Below are 14,651 nucleotides of genomic sequence, written 5' to 3'. Positions count from 1 at the left end.
TATATATATATATATATATAAGAGAGAGAGAGAGAGAGAGAGAGAGAGGAATGGTGAAGACATGTCCTTTCTATTTTGAAAAAATAAAATTCAGTTCAAAATTATATAACAATTCACTATTCAGTTTCTGTTAATTAATAATTAATTCTTAACAAATCCTAACATGGACACCATGTCGAATCAAGAAAAGAAATCTGATAAAGATTGTAGAGAGTTTAGGCCAGCCTGCCAGTCTGACTGCAATCAATTCAACTGCACATTCCCAATCCAGGACGATTGCAAATAATAAATATTTGTATTAAGAATGAGTTCCTTTATCAATTTAATGGCATAAGTTTATTCAGATCATACAATGAATAATACAGATAACGATACAGCTGATACATTCAATGTCTCAATGTACATACATGAAGGCCTTTTACAAGGCATCTGCAAAAATTCCAGCATAAGCACCCATACCATTGAATAATGAATGTTGACGTTGCATGAAATGTTTCTGCTGCTGCTGCCCTGTCACTTCCCTGGAGTTAATCCTCTAGATTCAGGGACCTTAAAGACGAACATAATTTAGCCTGAAAGTTTATTGATGTAGACATCTTCAATGCATTGAAAAATTTGGATGCCTATAGTAAACTTGCCTCCGCATTCCATTTGTAGCACATATGTGAAAAGTTCGCTGGTAAAACTTCAACTCATTGTGATCTTCCTATTTAAAATGAGCCCACTCGCCCTGAATATGCATTGCCTCCGCATTCCATTTGTAGCACATATGTGTGCCTCCGCATTCCATTTGTAGCACATATGTGAAAAGTCCTATTTAAAATGAGCCCACTCGCCCTGAATATGCAGATGGGGCCAGGGGACTACCGGACTCCTGCCTTGATGTTTTGAGGACCCAAAATAACATTTAAAATTTTCCCAGGAACGTAGATTCTTTTCTTGATAGATTTTCCATCCAGGAACTTGGAGAGTTTCGCATCCTGTGAAACTAATCTGAAAGCATCCTCCTCTGAACATCCTTCTTCAATCTGTATGGTACCCCTCATCTTGCCATTGATCTGAACTGGAAGAACTATGGTAGACTCCTTCAGGTAATCAGGATTTGCCTGCAATCAGAACAAAATCCAAACGATGAATTTTCATCTTAGTAGAGGGCTATGGTATCATTTTAAGAAAGAAATTTTTACCTTAGGAAAGGGCTCGTATGCCAATGAATTCGAATGCCCAAGGCGAAACCAAAGCTCCTCAGCCATGTGAGGTGCATAAGGTGATAGCAACAAGACAAATTCCTCGATAATTGATCTTGGAAGTTTATCCCACTAGTACATCACAATGCAAATAAAAGCTAATTAAATTCATGGGAAAATAGTGATAAAAATAAAGGAATGAAGCAGGAACAGAAAGTGAGCAGCCTTCAAGTCCTCAAATAACACTGAACAACAAATGTCACAGAACTAATGGAAGTTTATTTAGGAAAGTTCTATTGAAAAACCTTGTATGCAGCATTAATGAACTCCATCATTGCAGAAATTCCAGTGTTGAACCTTGTCCCTTCAATTTCCTCCGTTACCTGGAACCAACATCAATTCATGTTCATTATAGAGTGGCATATGGAATATACAAAGGAAAACCAACAGAGGCACTTGTAAAGAAAGAACGAGAAAATGCATCAAATGAGAGATGACCTTTGCTATGCATTTATGCAGGGAGCGTAACTGTTCAAAAGATGGCTCCCCATTGATTGCCACTGTTCCATCTCTGAAAGTTCCATCAGGTAAGGGTGAGCCAACAATTAGCCTCCATGTTCGTCCCAAAAATCGATAGACACCTTCAATCCCACTAGTACTCCATGTTTTTGAGTCTCTAAAAGCAGCACAGTGCAATTTAGAAAATACCATCAGAATTATCTCTATTGTGCTCATCCCTAATAATCAAAAGAAGAGAGTATTGCATACCTAAATGGACCCATGAACATTTCATACAACCTAAGAGAATCTGCTCCATACTCAGAGACAACATCATCTGGATTCACAACATTTCCCCTACTTTTACTCATTTTATGCGCACGAGCTATCAATCGGATACTGGGATCACCTTTCAGTACAAAGGAATCCCCAGATTTCATAACCTATGTAAAGAGGTGCAATTTATTCAGAAAAAGAGGTGAAATTCCAAAAGTAATAGCCTACATTCTCCAAGAGCTAAAAATGTCAAAATGGCCTTTTTCTAACTCTAGTAGGAGAGTCAAAGTGATATTAACAAGAACAGTAATATATTGACACGTTTATGACAAACCTTTTCCTCGGGAATGATTTCCTGATTAATTTCACCTGACAGATCAGCAGAGTCTGCAGATACATAGTTTCCATCTGGGTTTTTGAAAGCCGTGTATTGGACCTGTTATTCACACCATCAGAATAATGTGAAAGAATATTACCTACCTATGCATAAGTAACCATACTTACTTCCCCAAGGATGATTCCCTGGTTAATGACGCACTTGAAGGGTTCTTTGGTTGACACAACACCAATGTCATAAAGAACCTGAATCACCCAATTTCAATAATAAGTATTTTCTTCCTTCTCATGCCTTCTATCATAAATATAGAGTCAACTGCAATCTTAAGCATCTCCTTCAGCAGTAAAATAATAATAATAATAATAATAATAAATATGTTTCTTATTCAAGACAAACAAAAATAGCAACAGAGAGGACAGATATTGACAGTACAATGAAAATGAAGTGGGGACTTAAGTATGTGCTATGGCTTTTGAGTTACACAAAACTAACTAAGCTGCATCTATTTATTAAAACTGTAAACACCAAAGATTCAAAAACCTTGTGCCAGAATCTTGAATAAAGTAAATGGAGAACAGCATGTTCAGCACCACCGACATAGACATCAATTGGACTCCAGTACCTGAAGGTGAAGAGATACAAAATCATACAAGATCACTGCAATGATGAATGTTCATTTAAAAAAAGAAAACATATTTATTTGCATAAAGTAATGATCAGCTTACTTTTCTTTTGTCTTGTCAACTAATTCTTTGGAGTTTTTTGGGTCCATATATCTCAGATAGTACCTGAAAAAATTATAGAAGTATAGAGCTTCAAATCTCAAAGAACAGTTGAAGCAACCTTTTGAAAAGGAAAAGACCAAGCATTTGGCCAAGCAGAAAAATGTTAGGAAATAAATAACAACACTTCTGTTTAACCAGACTACACATTTATACCAACAATATCAAATTATGCATGGACTATGGTTGCTATTTCCAGCAAATAGTTCCTATGAAACAGTAGCAAGGTGTATGCAGAGGGAAACAAAAAATAGCCAGAATTAAAAATATCAATTGCATGTTATTGGCATATTTTTTCTGCTAGCCAATTAAATGTGCTTCATTTCTGAGTTCTATGTCAAATAGTCAAAGGAGAATGCATTTTTTGAGCTGTATGTCAAACAGGCAAAGTTGAATTTCTAGGTTCTTTTAAAACTTTTCCATTGTCGCTTTTTGCATGACTCCCATGTTCACAATTTCAGTCCATAACCTTTCATTTTAACATGTTTACCACTTTCTCTCCCCTCTAACAAAAAGTGAACGAAGAAAAACCAACATAAGTTAGCCACAAATGCATTACCAGCAAGAACCAGCCCATTGGGGCATGGTACTTGTTTCTCTCATGGCGGGTTTTCCAGATAAAGGATCAGTGGTTTTAACCTGAAATGAGGCCATAAGAAACATCATCATAGAACTTGATGAAGAAAAGAGAACAAACATCGCTCATATAACGTAGAGAAGGAAAAGGAAAGGGAGAAAAGAATTGCATCTACTGAAGAAAGTAAACAACGCACAGCTAGAATAGTAATTTATGAACTTCCCGGGGTTTAACATACAATTAGCAGCTAAAAGACATGTTCCAAAAGTCAGAAACTTTATGGACTGCATTCACATGTTATAATAAAAGCTGTATAGCAAGAAAATGCTGAAACTTTTCCAAACAGAAACATGGTAAGAAGGAAACAGCATACCCAAGAAACAGCTTTTGCAAGGGGTGGCTCTCCTGTCCCTGTCGGGGTAAAATCATCTAATTCTGGGAGTTTAAGGGGCAGGTCAGTTTCAAGAATTGGAGCGGTCTCACCAGTATCCTGCAAGAAAACAACTGGGATAGGCTCCCCCCAATAACGCTGTCGAGCAAAAAGCCAATCCCTCAACTTGTAGTTCACCTGAAGAAGTATGAATTTGAGCTACATTTATAACACCATAGTACCATGCATGCAAAGCTAGTAATAGTCCAACCCCAATATTACCCCTTCACTGTAATTTTTAGATTAATGATGTGTGGTATTGATTTGAAATGGAGGTGATTGTTATAAGAGTACTTAGTAAGGGAGAAACGGTTGGTTTTTTTAATGTGTTTGGTATTTAGGTGTAGGAGGTAAATTATTACAGAAATGAGAAACATGATCAAAATACTGTTAGTGGGGGAAGAGAGAGTGAATTAAAGATTATTTGATTGTGTGATTTTTGTTGAAGTAATTGCTATTTACCCTTTAATAATCACCCCCACACCCCTAACAAACACACCCTAACAGCGAAAAATACCTTTTTCTTCCCATTTCCAGTTGTATCAGCCCATTCAATGACTTTAGATGCTGCTACTTTGCTATGCAAACCATTGATGTCAAGCCCTGATGTTGAACTCGATGAATTGAGAATGGAGCCTTCTCCTTCATAAGCCTTTCCTGAATCACTAAAATCATCATCATTTGGCTTCACAACCCAACGAATGGGAATGTCATATTTAGTAGCAAATTCATAGTCACGGGTGTCATGAGCAGGCACCGCCATAATAGCTCCAGTCCCATAACTGCATAAAAAACAATAGAATACATTGCATTCACATTAAAATGAACTCCACGAATGCACTTCATATCCTAGACAATATACACAGAAGAAAGTTGGAACCTAAGCATGCATGCCTTAGTCCAGGTAAGTCATAAAAGAAAAATGACATCAAACACACCTCCCCAAAACATAATCTGCAACCCATATTGGAATTGCTTCCCCATTTGCTGGATTTTGTGCATAGCAGCCACTGAAAACACCAGTTTTCTCCTTCTGAAGCTCAGTCCTCTCAAGGTCACTTTTTCGTGAAGCTAGATCTTTGTACTCTTCCACCTGTTATCAAGATATGTTGACTTTATATCACATATGGCTAGCAAAAACATGGGAAAAAATATGGCAAGAAAGCAATGAACATACACTTTCTCTCTGTGAAAGAGACATCAATGATGGAAGCAATGAATGTTCTGGTGCCACAACTAAATATCTGAATGCAAACCAGGAAGCAAATCAGATTAGTTCCCAGAGAAAAATGGTCTCTGAATTCTACGAACAAGTTAAAGTGTTGGAAGGAATTTATTAGACAGACAATGATAGAAACAAAGGGGAAGAATAATACGTTGCTCCAAAGACAGTGTCAGGCCTGGTAGTATAAACAGTAATCTTTATGTCTCTTTCCTTTCCATCACAATCGAGAACACAAAATTCCAGCTCAGCCCCTTCAGACCTTCCTATCCAGTTCCTCTGCATTTCTTTTACACTTTCAGGCCAATCGAGGTCATCTAAGTCTTCAAGAAGGCGATCAGCATATGCAGTAATCTTAAGCATCCATTGCCTCATTGGCTGCTTGGTAATAAACAATGACACTGTAAAATTATAAAACCATTCAACAGAAGAAGAAAAATAAGAAAAGTAATGAGAAATAAACAAATGACTTCAAGAAGTAACATGGTGCCATACCTTTCTTATAACTGGGTGACCCCCACGCTCGCTTACTCCATCAACCACCTCCTCATTTGCCAAAACGGTGCCAAGAGCAGGGCACCAATTGACTGGTACCTCAGCCTGAATGTATAATTATCAGACCATCAGATCCAGTTTTAATCAGGAAACGACAGTATATGATGGTGGCAAGAGATAATCCTGGACCTGATATGCCAACCCTCTCTTCAATAGCTGAAGAAAGATCCACTGGGTCCATTTATAATATTGTGGTTCTGTTGTAGAGATTTCACGATCCCAGTCATAAGAGAATCCCAGTGATTTAAGCTGCAAAGAAACTCAAATATCAATTTATTGCCAAAGAATCATGCTGCTAGCTAAAATTAACACCAAAGAATCATGCTGCTAGCTAAAATTAATCATGCTGCTAGCTAAAATTAACGAGGGAAATATGCTATAGAGTAGACAGTTTGCTTAAGTAGTGATTGAAATGTGATGGTAAGCCCTATGCCTCACAAAGCTGTCTAGAAACAGTTTAATTCAATCCAAGTGAGCTTCCCATGTGAGATAGTTTTGCAGTGTGCCATGGTTAGCATCAGCAGCATTCTTTAAATGAGAAGATAAATATAACCCTTCACCATATTGAAGCTCACATTTTGATAATAATTATGTCAAAAATGCTGTTAGCCTGCATTGCCACCATGAAGTAAACATAATGATCTCCATTTCTTATTAGTTTCAGCATGTATGTAGTGGGCAATCTTAATCAATATGATCAGTATAGGGTATGCCTATTGCAATCTGTCTGGATCACAATCCTGGCTCCAATTAATATGAAGCTGTAATACAAAGAACTAAAAGGACAAGTACAACATTGATAACCACTCTGTGACATGTCATGTTCAAGCCCTCAAACAAATACTAGTTTAGCAGTTCAAAAGAAATAGTAAGGGCATTACATGACCTGGGAACGGAAGCGGTTAATGTTCCTCAATGTTGTGATTTTCGGATGAGTTCCTGTCTGTTAGACACATGAAACATCTCATCAACAAATCCAAATACTAAGACCATAACTATTGAAAATATCCTAAACTGTTCTGTTTCGCATAACTACAAAGCATTACCTCAATTGCATATTGCTCAGCAGGCAAACCAAATGCATCCCATCCCATTGGGTGCAAAACATTGTAACCTTGCATACGTTTGAGTCTAGCAAGAATATCTGTAGCAGTATATCCCAATGGATGACCAACATGTAACCCAGCGCCACTGCGAACCACTCATCAACAAATGAACACAAAACCCCATCATTCACAACAATCCAACTCGCCCCAAAATCACATTAAACAAATTAACATCAATCACTACCACAACTAAAGCAGATTTTTAAACTCATTTCACAACTGAATCTCCAAAATACGAATTCAGTCATCAATAATTTTCATTCTACCATTTGGATTGAGTTTCATATACCAAATTACCAACACCCCAGTGGCCAAAATTTAATCTTTAAATGAACAAACTGCGAAGCATGCAAATTAATGAAAAGGGTCTTCTTAATTTAACTTCCAAACAGCTAAAGCCAAAAGTATTTACAAAGAGAGAGTCTCACCTGGGATAAGGAAACATGTCAAGCACATAGAATTTAGGCTTAGAGGTATCAACTTCATCTGGAGTTCTAAAAGTTTGATTTTTTTCCCAGTAACTCTGCCATTTAGGCTCAATTTCATGGAAAGGATAAGCTCTCTTCACCACTTGCTGCTGCTTCTCCTTCTGCTCTTCAACCTCACTATTTGAGCATCTGATTCTACCCTTTTGAACCCTAAAAAGGCCACCTTTGAAGCTGTTGTCACACGCTGTAGTAGAAAAATAACAACTTTTCTTGGTGGGCTTTAAAGATTGAGGCTTTTGAGTGAAAAGATGAAACCTTTGCTGATAAAAAGGAGATAATGGAAGGAACTGGGGCGGTTGAATACAAGTGTTTGCATTCATCTTGACTGAGTGAAGACGAGAAGCAGAGGCATTGTTTGGTTGGATAATGTTTTGGCGCTTAATATTCACTTCTATGTCATTTGGTGTTGGGCTGGCCATGATATGGACTTGTGGAGTCTAAATTGAGTTGGGTACGAGGCGTATCTTATGTTGTCACATTAGATTGTTTGCCTGTATTTAGCTGTGTATCATATTGATTTTTTTTTTAATTTTTTTTTTTTGCAGCTTAAGAAATAATATTCGAGCATTGTTAGTATATTTTGAATATTTTTAAAAGTATTTTATAGTGTTTTTATTTAAAAATATATTAAAATATTTTTTTTATTTTTTAAAAGTTATTTTTAATATTATTACATTAAAACAATATAAAAATATAAAAATATTATTTAATATATATATTAACTTAGGTTAACTCACTCAACTCATGATTCGGTACTTTTGCTGAATTGACTCCCAGACAAGGTTTAAAAACAATGAAAAAAAATAAATAAGATCAAATCTTAATAAAAAAAAATATCAAATGATGAAATAAAAAGGAATTAACAATCCATGACTCAACATCAAAAAAATTAAAAAAAAAACAAGTGTCAAAGTTCAATAATTAAAATATAAAATAATTAAAATATAAAAAGATGAAATCATAAAAAAAATAACCAATGAAAAAGAAATTAGTAAAAAAAGCACTAATAAAACTAGATGAGATTGGTAAAACTCACGAGTAGAATCACATGAATAAGATAATTCAATAAAAAATAAAACAAAAAAATAATTTACTCTTTAAAAGAATCAAATTTGGAAGAAATTATTGAAAGTATATAAAAAAAAAGCAACCTTAAAAAAAAAAACATGGGTCACCTGGACAAAACCTTCTACCTAAATTATAAGATATAGGTGACTAAATTAAAAAAAACTAAAAAAATAACAAAATTTATTTTTCAAAACAAACAACTTTAAATTATGTAATCAGGAAGAAAATTATATTAACTCGTTTTAATTTTTTCAAACTCATGAACCTAGCTAATCACTAAACTGGAAGCACCGCATTTAAAAAGCTATTATTTTAAAAATCAGCTAGGCTTAATAGGTTGACTATCCAAAGATGAAATTAAAAATAAATTAAAATTTGATAAAAGAGCCAAGAATCTAAATTAGAAATCAAAACATTAAAAGTCAAACTTGAAACATCATAAAACAGAAGAACTAATTTGATATTTTAAAAAAAATTGATATAATTAAAAGAATAACATACTCTTTTAATTTTTTTTCAAGGATTGCATGTTTTTCAAGGTTAAAGAAAGAGAAAAGAAAAGGTGTTACTAGAGCATCATCATACATAAAGTAATTACACTCCCCTTAATTTTCATGAAGGGGGCGATGAGACACATCAAACATCATCTTAAAATATGATGTTTGGTCATTGAAAGACACCACATACACTGTTTAAAAAGTACACGTGTTTCCTACATGTTAACGCGTGCATCGCATGTGCCAACAATTTTTTTTTAATTTAATTTATGAAAAATATGTTTCAAAAATACTTTCAAACATAAAAATAAACAAGATGGAATCACAGGCTACATTTCATTAACAAACAATGCCTAAAATAAAAGGTATAATTCTTCTAAAGAAACATCATATAATGGTTTTATTAGTTTTAAATTAAATTTTAAATGGAAAAAAAGCTTACAAGTGAAATAGATAGAGACAACATAAGAAGTATAGAAAGTACAAACATAGAATTTCATTGAATAAAATCATCACACAAAACTTTAATTTAAAATTATAACTCTTCTAGTTGCTTATATATTAGTAAAAAAAATCATAATCAAAGCTAAAAAATAATAAATGATTTCTTAATTAGTTAAATAACTGAATTCAACTTTTAAGGGTATTTTAAACATGACATTGTGAAATAAAAAATTAAAATTTTTTTGTTTTACTTTTATTTAATCTTGTAATAGTAAATGTATCTCCTTAAAAATATCATATTATCTTTGAATGCATTATAAGATTTAAATTTTTAAGGGTAGAACAATAATTTTACTATAGAAATTCGAAATAAAAAAATTATAAATCAACTAAAAAATATCATTATTGGAAACAATTACTTTTAGTACTTACTTAAAAGCTTATCAACCTTATATAACTATAAAAATTAACTAAAATGTAGAATTTCTAGAATCTCCGAGCAAAACCTTAGTAAAATTAAGGCCATTAACACAATACCACATGTTTAGGGAAAATCTCACGCCTAAAAATAGAGATAAAAAATGAAAGTAATAGAAATTCGTATTAAAATATAAGTGTGTGTATAATGAAATACTAAATTATTTTAGGTTTGTTATAATATCAATTTTAATTGAGTTAGAAGTTGCATGTTTGATTTGATGAGTGGTGGATAAATTATTAGGGCATGTGATATGGAATGATATGGTGTTATCTATATTTTATTTTAATTATATATTTAAAAGTGTTTAGTTAATTAATATATACCATAATTAAAATTATGAATACTATTAAAAACTCTTTTGTAAAACCTTAATTAAAAAAACTATAGTCCATGATTTTTCTTAAATCTACTTTTTTAAACTCTAAAAACCTCATATACTTAGTTGTGATTCCTTTTTTGAATTGTATTGCAAACAATTGAGTTTGGAGAGGTTTTAAAAATAAAATTAATTATGAAATTACAAAAATAACCTTAATAGATGAAAATAGTTTTCTGTTTTTTCAGTTAAGGATGCTTGAGTTATTTAATAGTCTTAAATTCGCCAACTATTTCAATTTTAAAGGTTAATATATTCAATTGTTTGTTGGGTTGGCACCCTCTAAAGCCTCACCTTGTTCACGGTGAAAGTCAAAATCTAATTTTAATTTTTTCTTATTTCTCTTTAAGGACTAGTTTCTTTTTGGATGCAACCTATGAAAAAAATTATTTTTTAAATGTTTTTAGAAAGTGTTTAGAAGTAAGATATTTATTATTTTTTAAAATATTTTTGATTTAGAAATAGATCAAAATTATTTTTTTATTTTTAAAAAATTATTTTTAATATCAATATATCAAAACGATTTAAAAAAATTAAAAAATTAAAAAAGTATTTTTTTCAAAAATACTTTCAAACATAAAAATAAACAAGATGGAATCACAGGCTACATTTCATTAACAAACAATGCCTAAAATAAAAGGTATAATTCTTCTAAAGAAACATCATATAATGGTTTTATTAGTTTTAAATTAAATTTTAAAATTTTACCAAATACTTTATTATATTGATTAGTAATGGAAAAAAAGCTTACAAGTGAAATAGATAGAGACAACATAAGAAGTATAGAAGGTACAAACATAGAATTTCATTGAATAAAATCATCACACAAAACTTTAATTTAAAATTATAACTCTTCTAGTTGCTTATATATTAGTAAAAAAAATCATAATCAAAGCTAAAAAATAATAAATGATTTCTTAATTAAATAAAAAAATTATAAATCAACTAAAAAATATCATTATTGGAAACAATTACTTTTAGTACTTACTTAAAAGCTTATCAACCTTATATAACTATAAAAATTAACTAAAATGTAGAATTTCTAGAATCTCCGAGCAAAACCTTAGTAAAATTAAGGCCATTAACACAATACCACATGTTTAGGGAAAATCTCACGCCTAAAAATAGAGATAAAAAATGAAAGTAACCCTAGGAAACAATATATATATATATATAGACACACACATGCTATGCTAGAACTGTGTTCTAATTGGAGATGGAATGCTCTACCGTTGGCAATGGGATTGATATGTTATGGATGAAAGCTCGATTAGGACCGATCTCTTTTGTCTTTGTTTTTGTTTTATGTTATCGTCGAAGACAGAAAAATAAGGAAAACTAAGAGAAAATATTAGATAACTTGCTTTAAACCTAATAATTATCGACACAGAAAATCTAGAACAATGGATTGTTTAAACCTGAGAGAACAAATGTTTATAAAGAGAAGAAAAAAGTTAAGCGTTGGCAGTAATATTAATACATTTATCGGCTATTTGGAGCTAATTCCCTCTTGTAATTTAATTGAATTATAGTTTTTAATTTAAATTTAATTGATAAATAAACTAAAAAGATCAAATTCAATTCATTTTATTACTTATATTATCTTTTTTACCTTTATTTTATTTATTCGAATATCACTTAAAAAGGAAGAAGAATAGATGAGTATTTTGAAAAAACTAGTTTTAAATTAATTTTTTATTTTTAGTATAGTAAATCATATGAGTTGGCCTTTGATTTATTTTTATACCGAATTTTATTTTAAATTCAATTATTAACATTTAAAATATAAGATTTCATTAAGATGTCTAAATTTAAATTAATTTGGAAAGCTCAAAACAAAATGTCAAAGTTATACTCTCATCTGTCATGTAATGGTGAGATCAATTACTAATTTTTGTGGTGAATCTGGTGCTTGGAAGAGAAAGAAGAGTACAACTCTACATATATCTAATAATTTCTCTAATTTAGATTTGCGAAAGGGAGCTCACAAGACACTAATATAAAAAAAAAAATAATTAAAGATGTTTGTTCTCTTTCTTAACTTTATAAATTTTAAAAATATTCATCGTTATCAAATAAAAATAAAAGGCTTTTTATAACGTTGTTAAGAAAAGTCTCGTTATAGAAGAAAAAAAGAAGAAGCCTACCTTAGAAATCAACTTCGTACCCGCAGGAATCACCATGCTAACTTCCAATTTAGCCAAAAGAAAGAAAGAAAGAAAGAAGAAAGAAAAAAAAAGTTGTTTTTGAATAATTATTGAAAAAAAAAACTTAAATACAGAGATAATTATATAATGAAAAACTTAAAATATACAAATCACGTCATGAAACAAGTTATTTTTTAATAAGTTATTATATGATATATGTTTTTAAAAAGAAAGATTATTACAACATGCAAAACAAAGATAAAATCATAGTTATTTAAATCATTATATATGTTGAAATTTTTAGTCATAAAAGCAATATATAATCCCTTCCAAATAACTCTAATGAATCTATTTTGAATTGCAAGTCAATAAGATTTATCTATTAATCAACTTAATAAGCCAAAATAAAGTCAATTTAGAATAAAGTCCAAAACTAATAATATTTAATACTAAAATAAATAAATAAATAAAAACATCACCAAACAAAGTTTTCTTGCTTGAAATCTCCTTTTGCTTTCATAGAAGACTTTGCTGAATTTTTATACTTCAAATTAGTTGGAACACTTTATTTTTAATTGTTGGAATTTTCTCCCTTAAGTTGTCTCTTACTAGTCTTTTTAATATGCTAGGAAATCTGTAATAGAAGAAAAGAAACGACAAAAGAATCCGATGACTCTTTCCCATTATATAGATTCCATAATGAATATGTAATACCTACAAACTATGAATAATAATAGTTGTTGTCATAAATATCTTCTTATTTGACATCGAATTCTTGCAAAATAAATAAGTCAATAGTTGTTACACATGTTTTTAAGAGTATTAAGAAATTCTTTTTATTGACTGAAATTTATAATACACAAGTAAATAATATTTTTCTAATTTTCATATATTCTAGTCAAATTTTAATTATAACTTTAAACATATCGTTCTTTCTTATTTGGATAAATTAGAAAGTCTACTATATATTTTCATAAATGTATAGATGTTTGCTTTCCAATGTAATTTAAATCTAAACTGTATTCTTTTTGTAGTTATAGGTATAATCTAAATAGTAAATAAAGGTCCATAAAAACAAATTTGGCGAGATTCGTCAAGCAACTTCAACCTTTATAATAATCCCTTCTCCAATCTAACTAACCTGAAAATTGAAATCAATATAGAATAATGTATCTAGAAATTTTTATAAAAACTCTAATTTAATTCAATAATTGAGTTGAAAATTATACTCGATAGCATACAAATAAATAATAAAAAATTTTACATCAAAATTCAAATTTAGCTTCACTTAAGTTGTATAACTCTGTCTCAACTGTTTTTATTTTTTTTTCTAGCTCAAAATGATTATCTAGGTTTTTTCAATCAACAAGGCGTCTCTAGGAGAGAAATTTATTAATGATATATGTGAAATACAATTAGATATAAAATTATTTATTTTTAAAACATGAATTAAAGGTATAAATCTTTTAGCCTCGTGTCATCTCGGAGGAAAAATCATTGTAAATGGGAGATAAGTAAAACACTTTTAATTATGGAATTAATCAATAACATTGCAAAAGCTTATAGGGTGTATTCGAATTTAGTGGGTACTCATGAGAGAATTGATCTTTACATGAAAATGAAAGAATGTAGGGTAATTAGGAAAGAAAATATTGCATTGACTCTAATCTATAGTTAGAAATAGTGACTTGTGTAAGAGATGGTTTAACTGCAACAAGGAATATTTTTGAGATGTTAAATAGCATTTAATTACTATACCTATAATACAAAGAACTTGTTTAATTCAACCAAAACTCCATCTAAATTTACATGTTGAAACTAAGAATTTTTTATAAAATAAACGAAATAGATTAATTTCTTAACAAAATTATAGGCTCGGATTAATCTATTAAATATTGATATTTTCAAGATAAATTATAGACTTGGATCTACCCAGAAAATGTATACAAGTTTGGATATGCTATCAGCTTAGCTTTAATGCTCTGCTTGTTTATCATGCAGATCTAGATTTGCTTGAACGAGAGAAAACAAATCAGAAGCTTGAATGCTTGGCATCATGTCCCATTATAAGGAAAGTTGGACGTGAGAGTATGTTTCTTTTTCATCTTTGAATTAAGCTCTTGGATCATGGATCCGAAGACTTATTATTAACATTGTATAGAAAGAATAAAAACTCATTT

The 14,651-nt window shown here is 30.9% G+C and overlaps 2 protein-coding genes across 3 annotated transcripts in view; one reads left to right on the top strand and one right to left on the bottom strand.

The window, feature by feature from the left end:
- Nucleotides 1–6,331, top strand: part of LOC105109541 (TMV resistance protein N-like) — a 17,652-nt gene extending 11,321 nt beyond the window's left edge. The window contains exon 7 of the mRNA XM_011004280.1: nt 6,321–6,331. Within this exon, the coding sequence (XP_011002582.1) occupies nt 6,321–6,325 (5 nt within the window). The 3' untranslated portion in view covers nt 6,326–6,331. The remainder of the gene's footprint in view (nt 1–6,320) is intronic.
- On the bottom strand, nt 277–7,913 carry EMB2369 (tRNA synthetase class I (I, L, M and V) family protein). Of its 2 annotated transcripts, none has more exons than XM_011004284.1 (21): nt 7,399–7,913; nt 6,911–7,055; nt 6,751–6,807; nt 5,994–6,113; nt 5,805–5,909; nt 5,464–5,687; nt 5,265–5,331; nt 5,026–5,180; nt 4,605–4,869; nt 4,031–4,225; nt 3,640–3,719; nt 3,024–3,086; nt 2,839–2,920; nt 2,466–2,543; nt 2,296–2,397; nt 1,956–2,128; nt 1,686–1,863; nt 1,493–1,570; nt 1,188–1,319; nt 849–1,106; nt 277–741 (listed from the first exon to the last, which is right to left on the bottom strand). In XM_011004284.1, exons 1-20 carry the CDS (start codon nt 7,875–7,877, stop codon nt 864–866), a joined length of 3,021 nt encoding a protein of 1,006 aa, XP_011002586.1. In that variant the 5' UTR covers nt 7,878–7,913; the 3' UTR covers nt 277–741; nt 849–863. The 2 variants fall into 2 exon arrangements, with proteins under 2 accessions (XP_011002586.1, XP_011002587.1); XM_011004285.1 differs by having other exon boundaries at nt 277–702; nt 852–1,106.
- Nucleotides 7,914–14,651: the final 6,738 nt, after the last annotated feature.

Source organism: Populus euphratica, unplaced genomic scaffold, assembly GCF_000495115.2.
Source record: "Populus euphratica unplaced genomic scaffold, PopEup_1.0 scaffold220.1, whole genome shotgun sequence".
NCBI classification, from domain to species: domain Eukaryota; kingdom Viridiplantae; phylum Streptophyta; class Magnoliopsida; order Malpighiales; family Salicaceae; genus Populus; species Populus euphratica.
The sequence above is the reverse complement of the archived record's forward strand: the minus strand, read 5'-3'. Positions and strand labels throughout refer to the sequence as shown.